General features: G+C 35.9%; 1 protein-coding gene and 1 long non-coding RNA gene across 2 annotated transcripts in view; both read left to right on the forward strand.

The window, feature by feature from the left end:
* LOC129888862 (uncharacterized) overlaps window positions 1-11,612 on the forward strand; it is a 32,367-nt gene extending 20,755 nt beyond the window's left edge. Inside the window, exons 6-7 of the long non-coding RNA XR_008766738.1 lie at window positions 1,270-1,331; window positions 11,364-11,612. This is a non-coding gene — a long non-coding RNA (uncharacterized LOC129888862). The remainder of the gene's footprint in view (window positions 1-1,269; window positions 1,332-11,363) is intronic.
* A 1,960-nt stretch (window positions 11,613-13,572) lies between these two features.
* On the forward strand, window positions 13,573-19,271 carry LOC129890255 (U-box domain-containing protein 52-like). The gene is made up of 11 exons (XM_055965834.1): window positions 13,573-13,774; window positions 13,858-13,911; window positions 15,366-15,469; window positions 15,616-15,737; window positions 15,949-16,163; window positions 16,248-16,323; window positions 16,465-16,765; window positions 16,997-17,098; window positions 17,177-17,605; window positions 17,916-18,671; window positions 18,899-19,271. Exons 1-11 carry the CDS (start codon window positions 13,573-13,575, stop codon window positions 18,956-18,958), a joined length of 2,421 nt encoding a protein of 806 aa, XP_055821809.1. The 3' UTR covers window positions 18,959-19,271.
* The last annotated feature ends 2,109 nt before the right edge of the window (window positions 19,272-21,380 follow it).

Here is a 21,380-nt window from a genome sequence, read left to right on the forward strand (position 1 = left end):
AACCATTTGACATTATCCATGACATCAAAATCCTCCAATGAATTTTCAAGATCATTTTTTGTAATTATTTTTATTTATTGTTAGGTCTCTCCTCCACACCTATAAATACCCACCTTATTTCCTCATTTTATTCATCAAGCTTTTTCAAGCAACTCTTCTCTATATATACTTTTTTACTCATTCTCAAATATAGTTTTAGTTTTAGTAGTATAGAAATACTATTTCGGTGATTCTTATACTCCGAATAGTACACAAAATGCTCCGGCGAGGATAAAAAGGCTAGGGGTTCAAGAGTGTTCTCATCTGGAGTAAAGCTTCAGATTTCAGGTATGTAAGATTATTCATAGCATTGGAATGAGTTCGTCCATTCGCCCAATATTTAAATTTATCGCAATTGAGTTATAGTTGAGTTTTATCCAAATCTTGAATTCTAAATGAATTAATTCTTCTTCTATTGAGTTAGATATATTTATGTATTGAGATTATTATTATTATTATTATCTCCCATATTATTGAAATTATTGCTCATGGCTACTTTCCCATGAAATCTAATTGATTTGATGTTCATAAATATTTTTACACGTGTTTTGAGTAATGATGTTGGCTTTTAATATTCATTGACAAAAAGAGTGATTAGAATTAATATTATATATGTATTTTATTGAGTTTTGAAAGGGAAAAAGAATTGATTTTAAATGAATTTGAGTAATTAATATTTTGAGTAAGATATTTTGATGAGATGTAAATGATATTTTTGAAGTATAATGATTGATGAAGAGGTAATGAGATGAGTTTGATGATTTAAATTAAAGTCCAATGAGACTAGATGAAGAGGTTAATATGAGCACATATTTTGGAAGTAGTATTGAGCACCGAGTTGGTTAAGAGTTTAATTGACTCAAACCCCAGAACTACGTAGCCAGCGTAGGATGGAGGCTATGCCTCTTAAGTCCCAAAAAGAGGACTTTGATGATTGGATCCAAGATAGTGATGTCATTTACTCTAGCAAGGTATTGGATGAATGTGGCAACGACATCACTAGCTCATAAGTAATGGTTGTCGGTTAGAGAAACTCCCAACTAAGTAAGCATTGCTTATTATTATTATTTTTAAACTTGCATTACATATTGATGTTGAGATGTTGTTGAGTTTTAAGCTGAGACTTCCTCAGAGGAGTTTCTTGATTTATGTCCTTACTTTCCTGCTATTTTACATACTCGTACATTTCACGTACTGACATCATTCGACCTGCATCATTTTATGATACAGATACAGGTGTTAGAGATCCTCAACAGGCGCATCATTGAAGATCATTACTTTTCGGCTATTTGGTGAGTCCTTCTTGTATTCGGAAGAACTCCTTATCTTTTTTTATTGTTGAATACTATGTTTCTTTTGAGGTAGCCATGGACATGTCATTGGCACCATCTGATAGTGTTAGAGGCTTCGTAGATAAAGTTTGATGATGTAATTGGAGTTGTTCTCCTTTGAAACTACTTCTTGTAAAGATTATTTCTTTCCTTTGATATTGATGATGGCGATCCCACATAAATATCCTCATTTTTATTACGTCTTTCGTTGATGAACAAATGAGTGATGAGACCAAGTGGTTTTCTCGGAGGCCAGAGATGGTTCCTAAGTGCCAGCCATAGCTAAGGTACCCTCTCGGGGCATGACAATGGACTATACTCTTACCCAATTTGGTGCTCAATATCCCAAGACTCAATATGCTCATATCTATCAGGTGAGTAAAATACTCAAAATACTCGGTTATTCTCTTTTGGACTTAGTTCAAATCAACTCATTTAGTCTCATTGGATTCTTTTCAAAACTCAATCAATCTTGTCTCATTTGACTTTCTTTCAAAATTCAATCAATGCAGTAAATATTAAATGCATTTAAAACATAATTTTAACCCCTCAACTCATTCTCAAAATAGAGTTTTAATGTAAAAATGCTCAACTCATTTATACTCAAAATACTCATGCTCAAAATAATAATTAAGAGATATTTCAAACTCAACTCATGCTTAAACTCTTTCTAAATCAAAGATGAAAATAATCATTTTTTAAACTAAAAATAGTGCATAAATAATTTATTCAAAACGTTCATAAATTATTTTTTAAAAACTCATTCTCAAACAATCATTTATACTCAAAATCCTCATAAAACTCCAATCAAATCGAATTATGCAAATTATATCATATAGTCACATTAGACTACAATCCACTCCATCTCAAGATATCATCATCAACATTACCTCTTAATCAATCATTTTACATTTTTAAAGATAGACATCATTTACATCATCATCAAACATCTTTCTCCAAAATCCTCATTTAACTCTATGTTCAATTTCATTAAACTCATTAAAATATGCATCATCTTACTTTGAAAGCAATATTTACATGAAAACCATCAATCTCAACCTCAAGACAAATTATAAAAATAATAAAATCTCATCTTGGGTTCATGTGAATAAATACATGAATCCATACTCTTAACAAAACTCAACTCAAGAACATCATTAATAAATATGAATTTATATACAAAAAAACTCAATAGAAATTATAGATAACCCAAGAACTCAACTCAACTCGAGTCAATGAAGATATAAGGCACGTGGATGAAATCAATCCAACATTGTGAGTAGCCTTACATACCTAAATCTTAGGATTTATTGGATAAAAGTGTTGGGTTTAGAACCTTGTAGCATGAAGTTGAGAAACCCATCTATGGATTTGTGAAGGAGATCTTGAACTTGGAGTCTTTAGATCTCCCACTACTGGAGAAATCCCTTTCTTGAAGTTCTTGATCTTTAGGAGAAGAATAATTTGAGATTTTAAGAGTATCTCTACGCATAAGAATATTATTAGGGTGAAAGATTGAGAAAAATCACCATTTGATAAATTCCGTGTGCAATTTCAGCGAGCTGGAGGTCTCTTCACTAACCGATTTGGCGAGTCGCCAAATATTGCTTTAGCTCGCCCAATCCAATAGTTTCTGAAGGATTTTGGGCACTATTTGGCGAGCTAGGTCGTGGTTTGCCGAACTATTTGGTGAGTCGCTAAATTGGCTGGTGAGCTCGCCGAATTATCCTGTCCGGACATGCTTTAGTAAAAAGATCATAATCTTTTACTCCTAAATCCAAAAAATGCAATCTTGGTGGAATTGGAAAGAAAATTCAACGACCTATAATTTTAGGTTATGGGCCACCCAATTTTTTATATTCTAGGATATATGGTAGTTTGAAGTTGATCCTTATACAAACTCATTCAAAAACTTAGCCGATAGAAATTCTTTGAACTTGTCTTGGTGTTAGAGATCCCTTATGACCCTAAACCACATCTAATACTATTAAAATACTTAGGAATTTATCCTAACTCATGTATATAATTATAAATCATTCAGTTTGAGTCTATATGCATATGAAGAATAGTTCGAGTCTTGGCAAAAAAAGGAAAAAATATTGGAGTGTTATAATTGTGATGCTTTTAGTGTTGGGTTAGGTGGAGTTCTAATGAAGAAAGGAAAGGTAGTTGCCTATGCATCTAGACAGTTGAAGGCTCATGAGAAGAACTACCCTACCCATGATCTAGAGTTGGCAGCGGTGGTATTTGTGTTGAAGCTATGGTGTCATTACTTATATGGTGTGCATTGTGAGGTATTCACTGATCACCGGAGTCTTCAATGTATCTTCAGTTAGAGGGATCTTAATCTGAGGCGGCATAGATGGATTGAGCTATTGAAGGACTATCTTGTACCACCTAGGGAAGGCCAATGTGGTGGCCGATGCTTTAAGTAGGAATGCTCCTAGTATGGGGAGTCTCGTGGCAGTTAGTGTTAAAAGGAGGCCTTTGGGTAGAGATATTCAGAGGTTAGATAATAGCCTTGTTCGATTGCGAGTTTTTGAGGAGGGTGGAGGATTCATTGCTTCTATTTAAGCCCGTTCTTCCTTAGTTGAGCAAATTCGAGAGAGGCAGTTTGATGATGAAAGATTATGTCTCATTCAAGACAAGGTGTTGAGGGGTGAAGCCAAGCAGGCTAGACTTGATTAAGAGGGTGTCTTGAGGATTGGAGGCCAAATTTGTGTGCCCAAGGTGGGCGACTAGATTAGATTAATACTAGAGGAGACTCATTGCTCTTGATATTTTATTTATCTAGGGCCGGCAAAGATGAATTATGACTTTAGTCAGCATTACTGGTGGTGTGGGATGAAAAGGGACATCGCAGAGTTTGTGTCCAAGTGTTTCACCTGTTAACAAGTCGAGTGTGAGCACCAGCGGCTTGGAGATGTGAGTCAGAGGATGCTCATTCCTACTTGGAAGTAGGAGCGGATCACTATGGATTTCATTATGGGTTTGCCTACCACCGTGGGTGGTTATGATTCTATATGGGTAGTGGTCAACAGACTGACCAAGTCTGCCCATTTTATTCCCATCAAGGTGAAGTACACGGCTGGCAAACTAGCTTAGTTGTATATCAGTCACATCGTTCAGCTTTATGGAGTCCCAGTATCCATTGTTTTGGATCGAGTTTCAGTGTTTACTTTACACTTTTAGTAGGCTCTACATGAGGGCCTAGGCAATAGGCTTGATATTAGTACAGTTTTTCACCCACAGACTAATGGTCAGTCCAAGCGGATGATTCAGGTATTGGAGGATATGCTCTGAGCTTGTGTTATTAATTTTGGTGCTAGGTGGGATCAACATTTTCCCTTAGCAGAGTTTGCCTACAGCAACAGTTATCAATCCAGCATTCAGATGGCCCCATTTGAGGCATTGTATGGTAGGCGGTGTCGATCTCTTATTGAGTGGTTTGACTCATTTAAGATAGACTCTTTAGACACGGACTTTCTTAGAGATACCATGAAAAAGGTTCAGATTATCCAGGGTAGACTCTTGACATCCTAGAGTAGACAAAAGAGCTATATAGAAAGGAGGGTTAGACCATGGAGTTCATGGAGGGTGACCATGTTTTGCTCTGAGTGTCGCCCATGAAGGGCGTAATGCAATTTGGAAAGAAGGGAAAGCTTAGCCCTCGATTTATTGGCCTATTTGAGATTTTAAGACGAGTAGGAGAGGTGTCTTAGATATTAGCCTTGCCACCTAGCTTATCTATGGAACGTCCTGTATTTTATGTTTCCATACTCCAAAAGTATGTACCGGATGAGTCTCATATGTTATCTCTTGACACAGTGGAGTTGGGTCCAGATTTGAACTTTGAAGAGGAGCCCATAGTCATCCTTGATAGTCAACTTCGTAAGCTTAGGACCGAGGTGATAGCTTCTGTGAAGGTACAGTGGAGGTACCGCTCAGTCGGAGAGGCGACTTGGGAGTCATAGGACGACATGCGGGCTTGATATCCATAGCTTTTCGAGGCTTCACGTACTTTTTTTTACGTTTTACTTGAGAACGAACATGATTTTTAGTGGTGGAGATGTAATGACCGTAAAGATCATTTTTGGAATTTTTTATAAAAATGACCATTTTACCCCTCCCAGTAGTTTTCTCAAGTCATATTTGATTGATATTTCATGTCGGTTCCATAGATTTCTTGAAAAAGTTGAGATATTTGGTAAATTTTGAGTTTTAGAGATTTAGAATGACTCAAAAGTGGTATGTCAAGTCGTTTGGAGTTTTGAGTCTTAGAATGGAATTCTGTCGATTTTATCAGTTCTGAAATATTGAAATTGATCTAGGAGAGTTGACGAAATCGCATTTGGGGTCATATCATGGATTTGAGGGGTTGAGCTGGAAATAGTTGAGTTTTTTTCCATAGGTTTGACTTTGGTAAATATTTGAGGATTGGATACTCGAAATTGAATTCCAACAACTCTGTTGGCTTTGGAGGGTGATTTTAGGCCTAGGGAGAGTTTCTGTATAATTTTTGAAAACTGCGAGGGCGTTTTGGTCTTTTGAGGCATAATATTGGGTTAGTTGCAACTTTATGGTTTTCAGGTCAAAGAGGCCTCAAAATCGTATTTTGATAGATCCGATGAATTCAAAATATCGAGTTTAGTTGGGATACATATATGTTTTGAATATACAGGATCCCAAACCAATCCCGAGGATCAAATCGGAAACTTTGAGACTTGAAAGAGTTGTTGGTTCTAGTGTCTTCGCTTAAGCGAAGAGGGTGTCGCAAAATTGACCTCCACTTAAGCGAACCCCCTGTCGCAAAAGCGAAGGTCTGGGTTTTTTGAAGGATCGCTAAAGCGACCAAAGTGGTCGTTATAGCGAAGGGGCAGGGGTCGCAAAGGCAACCCAAATCCCACAAAAGCAATGGTCCGCTTAAGCGAACCCCTGTCTCTTAAGCGACATCTCAGAGGGGTTTTGGCCGAGGTTTAAGCTATTTTCTCCATTTTTGAACTTTGGATCTCGGTTGTGGTGATTTGGAGAAGGAGTTATCGTGGGATTTCATTGGGTAAGTTATTTTGACCCTACTTCGTCATTTCCCATTGATTAATTGATGATTCTAACATGTATTTAGGGATTTGAATGGGTGAAAATAGCCTTTTTTCAAGAACTTGAAAAAAAATCTTAAATCATTGATTGTAACTTGATTTGGGCTGGGTTTTTGAAATGGTTTTCGTCGTTGGGTTCCTAAGATTAAGAGGAACAATTTCATCCAAAAATTTCCGAATTTAAACCCCTATTTTGTGAAGTCAAATTTTGAGCCTTTGACCCCTTTTCACCGAATTTCACGTTCTTAGAATCGTTGGAGTTAGTTCTGATTGTGAATCAATACTTGAATAGATTGTGGAGATTTGGAGTATAATCGGAAGGGCAAGGCACGCGTGGATTGATTGATTGCATCTTGGCTAAGGCAAGTGGACTCTTAAAACTCCGTAAATCTCTTCGAATTTTTGAATATCCCATTGTATATGTGTTGGGGTGTAATGGGGATGAGGTTACGAGTTTAATTGTGATATGAATTAATTTAAAAATGAATCGATGGGGTTAATAAAACATGATGTGTGATATTGGTGAGTATTGAAACTTACATGCCGTAATCTAAATATCTATGTGTATTTGATGAAATACTTGATAGTCTAATTGTGATTGCGGTTTGGGTGAATTGATTATTCCTCATTACTTACGTGAGCATGTTGTTGCATTGGTTCTGAAATACTGTGATGAGAGGTATATGATTGTGAGACCAAGGTCATTTTCGATGAGATTATATTGCCAAGGTCATTTCTGGTGAGAGATTGATGCGCTGAGGTCATTTTCAGTGAGATTACATTATCGAGGTCATTTCTGGCGAGATTACGTTGTCGAGGTCATTTTCGGCGAGATTACATTACCGAGGTCATTTCCGGCGAGATCATATGGTCGAGGTCATTTCCAGCGAGGTTGTGGGACTGAGGTCACTTTCGTCAGAGATTACATTTGTCACGACCCAACCCCGTAGGCCGCGACTGGGGTCCTACCTGGACCCCCCGTACATATATCTATTAGCTGAGGTCACATTGAATCATAAATAAGACAATATCATTTAATAGAGCCCCACTGGGCGATAACATTTTCATAAACCTGTAGCCCTTTTCATTTGTACCACAACCCGATAGGGCACGCAAGCCGACAAGGCTGCCATAACATAATAACATATATCATATATCATGTAGACCCAGCTGAATCAAACTGACATATACAACCCACATATACATGTCTGCAGACCTCTAAACATATAAATGACAACATATGGCGGGACAGGGCCCCCGCCGTACCCCTGAATGGATAAAACAATTTCTATACATCCGTGGATAGCATCAAAAACTAGGCTCCGATACAATGGAGCCTCTTCCAGCTGAGCTGCATGGAATCCTAAGCTGACGGACTCCCAAAATTTGTATCTGTACCTGCGGGCATGAACGCAGCCCCCCGAGAAAGGGGGTTAGTATGATATGTGTACTGAGTATGTAAAACATAATATAATACAACTGGAAACATATCTGAGATAGAGAATCAGGGGATAAGATATCAATTCAGAAACCTGTACCTGTACTTTATGAATTACAAAAACATGCATGTTCGAGTCATATCATATAGCCGGCCCTTTCGGGGGTCCGGTGAATCATCTCTGTAAAATCATCTCTGTAAAACCATCATGGCCCCAGTGCCATCACCACCTTATTACAACACATCATCATATATTTATACACGTATCCTGGCCCTCTATTGAGGGACTCAGTGAATAATGCAGTGAACTGTGCACGAGAACATATCCTGGCCCGGGACTCAGGGAAAGAAGCATTACAATATACACGAGTAGAGTAGTGAGTAACTATATGCAATTTAAATCATTATCAGAGACTCGACAGCATAAGAAAGTTAAGCTTTTATTTGAGGACCCGAGTAACGGTGTAGTCATCTCGAGTGACTTCTAAATGCCATTATGGGCAATATCAATTATAATCTCGGGGCTCCTAGACATGTACTAAAGTAAAGCCAAATCGCTTATGGAACCAGAAACATTTGTTAACAAATAGTCTGTAAGACTTGGAGCCTGTATATTTGTTACCTTTTTAACATATAAAAGTTTCCAGGGAAATAGTTCGACTACTGTAGGAGTTCTATATTCAGAAGTAAATAAGAGATGTTTAAGGATGGAGTTACCCCAGAGCTCAGATTATATTGAACTTACAACTAAGACAAAGACATGCCCAAAAGAAGAAAGAGAATAAGCTTTATGTAGTTTGTACTTTCCTTCAGGGGATCTGCATACACATATTTCATACCCGGCCCATCATGGGGCTCGGTGAATCATTATGGCATCATAATCTCATTTTTGTACCAAATACGTGTCAAGAAAAATGAGAGATAGTTTTTCACACACTACTGTTTAACACGTAGAAGCCTTACTAGGCAATACTCAATCCTTATAGAAATTCCAAAACTAAGCAGTGGATAGGGGTTATGAGGCGTACTTGGAGTTTTGGGAATGGAATTATCCCCACATTCCACACATAATTCACTTAAGGCTAAAACTTGCCAAAAGGAAAGAAAGATAATTGTACGTGCTTATACCAAAACATGCCACAAGAAAGCTTTACATACCTTTTGGGAGTTACCCTTTATCCTGCTCGTCTCGTCGTCTTCCGAACCTATTCAATATGAAAGTAATATGAATATCAACTACTCTTAACTTTCCAGCATCTTGGATTACGCCTTAATGTTAATGGAATCTATTGCCTTAGTTGTTTCCTCGACTAGTCCTTTAGTTTGTTAAGGCGTTAACGAAAATTGGGCAGCACCTCCCCTATAATGTGCCCTATCCGAATTTCCAATTAGGTCCCTAAGACCTACAGCCAACCAACAACAACAACCTGCAGCAAGTCATACCAACAATATACAACATACACTCCAAACGACTTATTCCAAAAATACGATATCTCAATAGGGCGTCTAGCCTTTATTTTATGACGCCTTTAATTATACATAACGAGGGGTCATGTGGCTTCTACCAGCAGCACCCTAACCCACATTAGGACATATTTAGGCCCTGCAACAACAAGCCACACCCCTGCAGAGCAACTCACAAGAACAACACTTTGTTTCGACAACAATTCAACTATAACGACTACAAATTAGTTTATTCCGAACGCCAAGTATTTCTAAGCCATTTTCATATTTCCAGCCACCAATAGGGAGTGTAACATGCTCCATCAGAACACATAAAGCTCAAATTTAAAGAAGAAACCTTACCTTACGTTAAACTTGTCAAACTCGCCAAAGCTATCCAAAATGTGAAATCTGGACAGCTTACTGTTTTACCTTGTCGCTTCGTTTCGAAGGGGTAATGGAGGGAAACAGGATTTATGCCCTTCATGAAAGTTATAGACATATGTATTAGGGTCGCAAACAATTTCGAATCATCCCTAGATCAATTTTGTACAAAACGATATGACCATAATACTTACAGCTGTCCGTGTAGAATTTCCAAAACCAAATTTGAGCAGTACCTCCTCTACACTTCATCACCACTTTTCAAGCTGATACAAGTAGAACTGGATTTTGGGGTATGAATGAAAGTTATAGAACCACGAAATACCTTTCCAAAACATATTAAATCACTCGAAACGAATCTGTACACAAGAAGTTATACCAATATTACTAACCACTGTCCCTTCCAAAAACGGGTTTATTAATTAACGTTTTCTCTTATTTTCTCTTCCAAATTCCAATTGCAAAGCTGGAGTTTTACTTCCATGAAGGTCTTAAAATACATATATACGTATCCACGTACTTAAGGTACACCGTATATAATTAATTCACGGAAGAAAATTGAAGAACTTACCCTTAAATTCTTCCAGACATGGCTGCCTTTCCCTTCTTCATTTTTCACGTTTTCTCTCCATGTTTTGGACTGATTTTCTGGCTAAGAATGAACTAATTAGTCACAATACACATATATATAGGGTGGCTATGGGGGTGACACGTGTCAGCCCCCTAGGGTGACACGTGTCCAGCCGTGATTGGTCCACCATATCTATGCAACCAGTTAGGGGCTGCCACGTGGCAGCGTGGGTCCATCCCAAGTAGGTGAGTCACCTGCCTGCTTGTCACCTGCTTGCTTCACTTTCGTAAGTTCGGAAACTAGTTTTTGCTCCCTCTCGTAGGTTGGTAATCTCGTCTTATTTTAAGGGCCTATGTAATCCGTGCTACATAAGTTTGGTATGTAATCAAGTAACTCACGTATGTAAGATTTCTAAATTAGTAGCTTGCGTAGATAAGTCGAGTCCTACGACTCGTTACTTGGCCTCCTATTCCTTCCGGATTCTTATATGATTCCCCTTCCAACCTTCTCTACTATGGGGTATCACATCCTCCCTTCGTTGGAGTCATTTGATAGTGTTGTAGCATATCCGGTTCATATGGTAATGTCCAAGGAACTTATGAAACATTCTGAGTTTAAAAGGGTGAGGTGTAACAACATTGTCGAGGTCATTTCCATCGAGGTTGTGGGACTGAGGTCACTATCAGTCAGAGATTATGAGGCTGAGGTCATTTTCGATCAAAGTTTATCATGCAGAGGTATTTGCCGGCAATTGCACACATGCATGATCATTAAATGTGCATATACATATTCTACATATCTGTGTTGATAGTTTGATGTTTGTTTGTGACTTGTGAGTACTTGTATGATACATCTTGTGATATTGAGCTGTGATCGATATCTTATTGAATTGTGTAGTATGAACTGTTTGGTTGGGCTGATTTCTGTGCAGGTTGTAGTCTGGAGGTTCGGTTGGATTGGAAACGGAGTTCGTGTATTCTTTTAGAATTACTTAGTTTTTCTAGTTAGCTTGTTGGGTACCGCGTTGTTTGGTACTCACCCTTGCTTCTACACTTGTGTAGGTTCCGTGCCTGGACTTTGATCACTGTTCTTTTCTTGATCATTCGAGGCTTCTGGGAATTGAGAGAGGTAGCCATTAATATCCAGCGAACTCTCATACTTCCTGTATTTTTATGTTTTACTCTGTTTGAGAGTTGAAGACATAATGAGACTTGTACTTTGATTTCAATTTTACTTTCTTTAGCGGCTTGTACATGTGACAACCAATATTTAGGGGTAATTTTAAGTTGACAGACTTCCGTTTTTGATTATTATTTACCTATTTCGACTGTTTCCTCTTTATTTATAGAATTGTTGGGATTTAGGCTGACTTGTCCGGTGGGAAAGGACAGGTGTCATCACACCCGAAATTGGATCGTGACATTAAATCAAAAAAATAAATATTTATCAAAAATAATTTAATTGTCCATGTAATTATCGTTAATTGAAGTAATCTGGAACAATCCTTAAAGATTGAAGGAATAGATAAATTCAAAGAATGAAAAGATAGAATTTCAATGTAATCCTTGTTATACAACCCAATGCATAGATTATTTCGAAATTAGACGATATTTTTTGTATATAAATTAAATTCATGTTTCAATGGTACATATTCATTAAACTACATTCTATAATGAAAAGGTCTTCAACATTACACAAATTAATAACATAACAATATATCACACCACTATCTTTGATTTGTAACCAAAAAAATCACAGCTTCATCTTGCCTAAATATCACAGAATATATATTACTACAAATTAGAAAACAAATAAAGCATTTTCTATAATAATTAGGCAAACTCAAGTAACCTTTTGCTTAACAAATAAAACTATTAAAAGTATACTTTGCATTGGCGATTTATTATTATTTGTTCTAATTTGATGGATAGAGTTATCTGGTGATAGATATCCCATGAAATTATTCAACATCTTATATAGAGTGAAGTAATTTGAAATAATCCTTAAAGGCCGGAATAGATAAGTTCAAAGAGTGATTAATTATTTATTATAAATAAATAAAATTCCTGGGATTATTTCAGATTACAATAAATAATTAACCACTCTGTGTACTTAGCTATTCCAACCTATAAAATTCATGTGATTATTTCAGGTCGGGCGATATTTATTGTAAATAAATAAAATTCATGTTTTGCAGACATGCAAGATGATTGGATTAATTATCACTCAAGTTTAATTGTAGCTAAATAAATTTTTATAATGAAAAGTCGTTCAATAACTTAATATATTTACAAGGCGTAATGTGTGACAAGTTAGCAGAAAGAAGTCGTCTTAAATTAATTTGATTAATAATTACAATAGTTTAGGACATTTTAGTAAATTTATCAATTACAATACAGAACGATATCGAATAATAAAAATGTTATTAAACAACAACACACGATACAATCTATCAAAACATTATATCTATAAATTTGTACAATACAATATATAACATAACACATTTTAGTACATTATGAAACAATGGGTAACAATGATCCAAACAGAGTGTAGCGTATATAATTTAATTTTTTTTATAGGATAATAGCATTTCTATCCCTCACTTATTGGTAAATTCTCTTGATTTTGGTCTCAATTAATTATTTTGGTTCTTCTATTAAAAGAAAAATGCTGTATTTTGATTATTTTATAAAACTTTATTACCCTCAAATATATGAATTAATAAAATAATATTCAATAAAACACATGTGATAATCAAATGGTGGAACAACAAATAATTTTATTAAATTTATGAAATTCACAAGCAAAGGGATAATAAATTCATAATTCAATATTAAATATATTGCTCAAATATTAGAAGAACTATTGAAATTATAGTTGAAACTAAAAGTTTGTTATAATAATTAATACTAACAGTGGTTACTATTACACAAAACCAATTAAGTATCCACCAAAAATGGAGCTCCCCTCAAATTCTCTAATTTTTTTTATCACTAAAAATCATATAGCTCTTCTCTAGGTGAATTAAAGAACATATCAAATTAAACTAAGTGTCACCTTTTTTTTGGAGATTTTCAATTCTATGATTTTGTCATCATAAATTTTCAAGAATCAATACATCCTACAATGGGTTGAACATAGAATTAGAAACAAAAAGCCACAACAACAATTTATTAGATTTCAAACAAAAAAAGAGACAAATGTGTTAGAATTGGACAATTCATAAAAACATATGAGTTTTTTGGGAGTAAAATTCTTGAAAGTGAAAAAATGTGGCCATCACCTCCAAATATGAATGGAGAAAGAATGCCACTACCAAATAAATTAATAGCAGTGTCAATAGATAAAGATAGAGGAAGCCAAAGTGCTTTGAAATGGACTGTTGATCATCTATTAGCCAGAGGACAAACTGTTCTTTTGATCCATGTCAAACTTAAACAATCTTCCAATTCCTCTCAATCCCCTTCTACAAGTAATTCTTCTAATCTTTCTCTCTTGTATTTGTTTGTTTCTGCATGTTATGTTTTTTTAATAACAATGATGTCCGACCACCAGCTTGCATGGACCTCGACTATCCCATGGAATACCTGCTACCTCCTATAGATACAGGTATCGGGTGACTCTGGGATTTGTTTGTGCATGTTCATGTTGTAGAATGACCACTTTTACAAATCAAAATAAGTAGAATGTCTATGTTTAGGCGGAGTATTTCATTGAATACAGATTACCTCCTATCAACACGAGTACCAGATAGTTATGGTATACATTTGTGCATGTTGATGTTGTAGAATGTGTATGTTTAGGCAGACTATTTGATTGAATACATGTTACCTCCCATCAGCATGGGTACCTAATAGTTGTGGCATTTGTTTGTGCATGCTAACGTTGTAGAATGTGTATGTTTAGGCAGACTATTCGATTGAATACGTGTTACCTCCCATCCGCACGAGTACCAAATAGTTATGGTATTTGTTTGTGCATGTTGATGTTGTAGAATGTGTATGTTTTGATTGAATACGTGCTACCTTCCATCAACACGATTACCAGATAGTTATGGTATTTGCTCGTGCATGTTGATGTTGTAGAATGGTCACTTGTACAAATCAAAATGAAGATATTAAGGATTATTTCATTGAATGCATCTTCCCTCGGGTACTAGATATATAGTTATGGTATTTGTTTGTGTATATTGATGTTGTAGAATGGTCACTTGTACAAATCAAAATGAAAATATTAAGTAGGTTATGTATATTTTGGGCTCCCATGATGTCTAGCATAAATAGAAGCAAGAATCAACTTCAAGTTGTGCTGGAAATGTTGTTGATGCTGGATAAGTTTTTGATGTTGTAGCTTAAAGATGCAAAAATTTAAGCGCGATGAATGATTTACATGTTGGTCAAATCTATGCTAGTTATTGTAGCAAGCATATTTGCAACGTCAAAACTAACAAAACTTGATTGCATACTAGATAACTTTGTCCACCAAGACTTAGGCAGATGAAATGAAATCAATTAGTGTTTTTTGCCTCTGACGAGACTTGAACACTCTGCTCCCTTGGATTTCATCTTACTTCATTAACTAGTAGGCCATAACCATGGATACATTCACATGTCGAAAGCTTATTGGACAAATATCAATCTTTTTGTCTGATTTGCTTGTGTTAGAGATAGGAGTTCATGGCATTGGTTGGAACAAAGTTAAGAGTTAAATGTTGCTTAGGCAAATGGAAAGAAATCATTTTTTGTTTCCTTCGGGGCTTGAACCCTGGCCTCCCCTTGTTTTAATCCCACTTTATCGACTAGTAGGCCACATCCATCGGTACTTCACATGTCAAAACTTATTAGACTTGTATCAATCTTTTTTTTGTTTGATTTCCTTGTGTTAGAGCTGTATCTTACTTGACTAATGATATTAGCTTACCAAAAGTTAAGCTAGTTATTTGTTTGTACTGAAATGGTTAATCCAAATCTGATTTTTGAGGGATTTTTCTACTTCATAATGTTGTTCTAATTAGTGTAAAATCACATAATTGCAGAATTAACTGTGTAAATTTTACATTTCAGAAACAAACCAGAATTCTGATGAAGGTGGGTCGGGAAATATTCAATTGGATCCAGAGACAAAGGATTTGTTTCTTCCTTTTCGAGTATTTTGTACACGGAAAGATGTTAGTAATTCAAAACCTTTGATGAATTCCTCTATAAATATTTGAAAAGTATAACAAACATTTCATAAAATTTTTCAAGTCCTGCTAATTATTTCCTTTCAGCTTTCGCGGTTCTAACTTTGGTTCTTCTAATACTTAAAAAACAGATACAATGTTATGATGTTGTGTTAGATGACACGGATGTAGCCAAGGCAGTCGTTGAATATGTGAATCGAACAGGAGTAGAGGTATTGATTGTTGGTGCTTCAACGAGAAGCGGGCTTCTCAGGTATGACTCTGTGTATAGTATCCAACAAAGCCTAGTATACTGCAAATTTTCCTTATGAAAAGTCATACTCTTTCACGAATAGATATGTCTATTCAATTTAAGACCCTCGAATATTACAATCTTTCTAGACTCACCATAGGAATATGTCGATATTAATGCATATGTATGATACAAACTTGGCTTAGAATGTGTGGATCTTTCTGCATTGCAGATTTAAAGCCAAAGACATACCAGGAGGTATGTTAAAAGGGGCTCCTGATTTCTGTACTGTACATGTCATCTCCAAATCTGGAAAGATCTCATCTACACGTGCTGCTTCTCGCTCCGCGCCTTTTGTCCATCCACTACGTCACCAGTTGATGCAGCCTGCTAGCACCAAATTTGCTCCTTTTGATACTTCAACACCTTCTTCTACTAATTCAAGAAGTGAGCCAAATACTAGAAAAAGCAAGTCCTTCTATCAAGTTTTTTGCTGCATCCTTATGTTAGTTCTTTAACTGTTTTGTATAGGTTCTTTTCCAGGAGGTCCGAAGCCTGTTTGTGATCCTCCTCCTTCTACACTTCAAAGTGACACAATGAGTATCAAGTAAGTGATAACCGTAATCTGTTGCATACACAATCAGGATGTCATAGTCAGTGATGCAAGTTCTTCCGAACATTTTGACATTTGTAGTTTTGCATAGTTTATTCGTCTGAAGGACTAAGTCGAATGTACTATTTTAAACAGGTCTCCATTCACTCATAGGAAAGGCCCTAATGGAAAGCCATATGAGATATCTTTGCCAGATACTGACATATCATATGTCAGTTCTGGTAGGCCAAGCATTGACAATATCTACTCTTCATTATCTGATAGCTATGAAAGTGGTGGACCGACCCCTCCTCGGCTTTCAGGCTTTTCAGATTTTGATACCCAAAGTTTTGACTCCACACAGTTTGGGCGGAGATCCGTGGACACCCTGACTCCACCAGAGCTATCATTTGCATCGTTGGAGGGTGATAGAACGTCAGTCTCCCAAGGACCAGGAGTAAGCATTTGTAACTTGTGTTTTTGTTAATTGTAAAAGCTGACTCAAAATTGCTAGACCATTCTAGGATAAAACCATCTCTAAAACATATGTTTTCGTCTGATTGAACCTTCTTATTGATTGAACGGCTAAATATAACACAACATATCCAGCGTAATCCCACAAGTGGGGCAATCGTTAAGGTTATAAGCATCTTTTATTCAAAATTTAAACCTCTCCTTTGGCTTACAGGATGATCTAGAAGCAGAAATGAGAAGGCTAAAGCAGGAGCTTAAGCAAACAATGGAAATGTATAGTACGGCTTGCAAGGAAGCGCTTACAGCAAAACAAAAGGCATGATAAAGGGAACTATTACACCTCGCGCAACATCATAATAATTCCACGGATGTACTAACATGCTTTCCATTGCAGACAATGGAACTCCAGCGCTGGAAAATGGAAGAAAAGCAAAGATTAGAAGAGGCACGTTTAGCCGAGGAAGCTGCACTAGCACTTGCGGAGAGGGAAAAGGCAAAGTCTAGAGCAGCCATCGAGCATGCAGAGGCATCTCAGAGGCTTGCAGAACTAGAAGCTCAGAAGAGAATCAGTGCGGAAATGAAAGCTCTAAAAGAAGCAGAAGAGAAAAATAAGATACTAAATAAACTTTCAAACTCTGATGTCAGGTACAGGAAATATACAATCGAGGAGATCGAATCTGCAACAGACTACTTTGCTCAAACTCGTAAAATTGGAGAAGGAGGCTATGGGCCAGTGTATAAATGCTACCTGGATCACACGCCTGTTGCAGTTAAGGTCCTCCGTCCTGATGCAACTCATGGACGACAACAGTTTCAACAAGAGGTAATTCAGTGAAAGTTACAAACTATAATGCATATATAAAAATAAAATAAAAAGGGCAGCTCGGTACACAAAGCATCTCACATTTACCCAGGGTCCGGTCAAGGGCAGTACCCTAAGGAGTGTGATGCAGACAGTCTACTCTAATGCAAACATTAGTGGTTGCTTCCACAGATCAAACTGGTGACCTATAGGTCACATGGAAACAACTTTACTGTTGCTCCAAGGCTTCACTTCATAATGCATATATCTTAACTTGTTAAATTAGTATAGTACAATTCCCAAATTGAGAAACTCTTATATTCCACTGCAGATTGAAGTTTTGAGCTGCATACGGCATCCTAACATGGTGCTTCTTCTAGGAGCCTGTCCGGAATACGGATGCTTAGTATATGAATTTATGTCTAACGGAAGCTTAGATGACCGTTTATTCCATCGAGGAAAGACACCACCACTCTCTTGGCAGCAGAGGTTTCGGATTGCTGCTGAAATAGCTACTGGTCTGCTTTTCCTACACCAAAGCAAACCGGAGCCACTAGTTCATCGTGATCTAAAGCCTGGCAACATTTTACTTGATCGCAACTTTGTGAGTAAGATAAGTGACGTTGGCTTAGCCCGACTAGTCCCTCCATCAGTAGCAGACACTGTCACTCAATATAGAATGACATCAACTGCTGGAACATTCTGCTATATCGATCCTGAATATCAACAAACAGGCATGCTTGGCGTAAAATCTGATGTATACTCCCTAGGAATCATATTCTTGCAGATACTAACCGCCAGATCGCCAATGGGATTGACTCACTATGTTGAAAGAGCAATTGAGAAAGGGACATTCAACGAAATGCTTGATCCAGCTATTCATGATTGGCCCCTCGATGAGGCTATGCGTCTTGCCAATTTATCGTTACAATGTTCTGAGCTAAGACGAAAAGACAGACCGGATCTTGGCAAAGTTGTTTTGCCAGAGCTAGAAAGATTGAGAGCACTAGCTGAAGAAAATACATGTCCATCACTTATGTACAATCTAAATATCTCACCAAATCATAGCCAAGTTTCCCTCTCCCGGGTAAGTACTCATGATGCATACGTTACGAGATTTTATAACTTTTATACATTATTAGACCACCTAAGAGATAACTACATGTATCGTTAACATGTACAATAAGCTAAGTTACCTAAATATACTAATCGTGTAACCTTCTTTACACTGTCAAGTATATATAACGTAAAATCCATAAGCTAAACTTCATTAGATCTTTATTGACAACGTTTTTTTCTCTATGATCAATGCAGGATAACTTAAGTTACCCGAATACAATGCCATCGAGCTACGAGAGCTCAAAAAGCCAATAAAGTACAAGTTATGTTGCTCAGACTCTTCAAAAAAAAGTCAACGGGTGCGTGTCATATTTTTGGAGAATCTGATACGGGTGTGCCATCGAAATTGAAGAGTCCTACGAGGACCTAACTGATGAGAATTTTGTTCTAAAGTTTTAAACTTGCATTATTCCTCTTTTGGTCCTATTACTATTTGTTAAGTAACATTTTTCTTCCTCTTTACCAATATGTAAATGCTTTTATACAGCCCCTATTTTTAGTTTGTACAGATTTGGAGCAAATATAAGAAGAAATTGTTTGTTTGTAATTTTGTATTCACGTTATATTTCTATTTATTTCATCTCCAAAGATTTGGTGTAAGGAGGAGAATAATTTATTTATTTTTGTACATTTAATAGTTCAATTTCTTTCATCTTACCTATTGTGTAACAGCATAAACTCTACATTAAAATTTTGCAATATGCTCCAAAAATTAAATTGTGAAATGAAATACATTTTTCTTCGATTAGAGTTAGAGATATGTTAGGACTTTTTAAAATTACTATCAGATATGTATTGATTCCTCCAAAAGCTACATATTTTGGAGAATCTATAACATTAATAATCCTATAATTTCTTTAAAACTTTAATATTTTTTTTAGGCATAATACATAAATTGGCTCCTAAACTAGGCTTCAAATTTTAAATATGACCTTCAACTTTCATAGTGCACAAATAAGCATTTTAACTATCCATTTCTTAAACAAAAAAATACGTGAATCCAACTTGGCAAAACGTATGATGGATACGCAATTCAAGCGCATCAAGTGTAATTTTGAGGCCCACAACAGTAAAAAAAAAAGAGCAGAAATGGCAATTTTACCCTTAATGAATCCCTTTTCTTTAATTTCTTTTTTTTAATTATAAAATACATGTAATTTTTTTAATTACGTGGCAGTCACTGAGTGGCTTAAAAATCCACGTGGAAGCATTTGTATATCACGTATTTTGGCGGTTGGATTCACGTGTTTTTTTTGTTTAAGTAAATAGTTAAAGTGCCTCTTTGTGTACTATGAAAATTGAAAGTTATACTTAAAATTTGAAGTCAAGTTTGAGGATCAATTTATGTATTATGCCTCTTTTTTAATTCCTCCCTTTACACTTGTCTAGGTTCAATGAATTTAGTTTTTTATTATGGGTAATTAAATTAGCACAATCTATATTATATAGTCTAGTTTTAGAAGCAAAATTGGTGGTCCACTCCCATGTACCCTGCATTAAATTCTGGTCTTAAACGCGCAAAAATGAATTTACTCAACAAAACCGACTAAGTTCATTCAAAACTATTACTCCCTCAGTTTCTTTTTACCTGTCATCATTTTTTTTTTTGAGTCAAATGATATGTATTTTGACTAATATTATAGAAGTGTTTTTTTATCATATTAATATGGAAGTACTTATTGAATAGTTTTTAAATATTTAAATTTTATTTTTTTAAAAAAACGGAATTAAACGTAATCTAATTCTTATATTTGAAAGTTAGTCAAATTGACTTTCGAAAAATGAACCCGACAAGTAAAAATGGAGAAGTATGTGCCATGCACACATCAAACATGCATATATCATCAATATACATTATTTTTACGTACAAGTTGGGAAAAACCTAAAATTCCAATCAAAATAACGTAAATATCAATCATACTGATGTGTATGTTTGGCCAAGTTGTTAAAATTAGTTTAATAAGCGTATGGACAGATAATCATATTGGAAGGTGCGGCTGGATCATCTTCAAGGCGGATGGAGCGAAATCGAATGATTAGGTGATAAATAATGTGATAAAGAAGAGCACTTCAACGAATCAACGAAAAAGAGAAACCACTAAAAGTAGTTTGTAATGCGATATTCGTTAACTGCTTTTGGTTATCAAAATTAATGTCGTATTACTATATTTTTATTTCCATTCAAGTCTAATAACTATGTGTCATTGTAGTATTTGAGTATGTTGCTTCGATGGTCAACATCTTTAGCTCTTTGAAGCTCAGTTAGTGGATTCACACTAGATAGATAGGTTTTATACCCTGATCATGTATAGAGCAGCTCTCCCCAACTGGAATTGTAAGTTGGTGCATCATAAGCCCACATGGTGTATGTCGGTTATAAGAAACTCTCCATTTAAATATTATATTTTTATATATATTTTTATAGTTCAAACAAATATGATTACGTATATAGTCATACATATGATGTCAGATAGCATGATTTTCATGTATGCATCCTTTCAAATATAATTTCAAAAGTATGGTCTCAAATATACATTTTCTTTCAGAAATGTTTATTTATGGTCTTTCACTGCATTCTTCCTCAATCGATATTTTACATATAATAGAAAGATTCATTGTGGTCCCTCTCACAACTTATGATATAGATGTGAAGAGGGGTGTTCATTTTCGAGAATCA

Source organism: Solanum dulcamara, chromosome 5 (assembly GCF_947179165.1).
Source record: "Solanum dulcamara chromosome 5, daSolDulc1.2, whole genome shotgun sequence".
NCBI lineage: Eukaryota > Viridiplantae > Streptophyta > Magnoliopsida > Solanales > Solanaceae > Solanum > Solanum dulcamara.

Coding starts and splice junctions, on each gene's coding strand:
- LOC129890255 (XM_055965834.1), top strand. CDS start 13,573: ATGTGGCCATCACCTCCAAATATGAATGGAGAAAGAATGCCACTACCA. Junction 15,470..15,615: donor TATTTTGTACACGGAAAGAT/GTTAGTAATTCA, acceptor CTTAAAAAACAG/ATACAATGTTATGATGTTGT. Junction 18,672..18,898: donor GCCAAGTTTCCCTCTCCCGG/GTAAGTACTCAT, acceptor TGATCAATGCAG/GATAACTTAAGTTACCCGAA.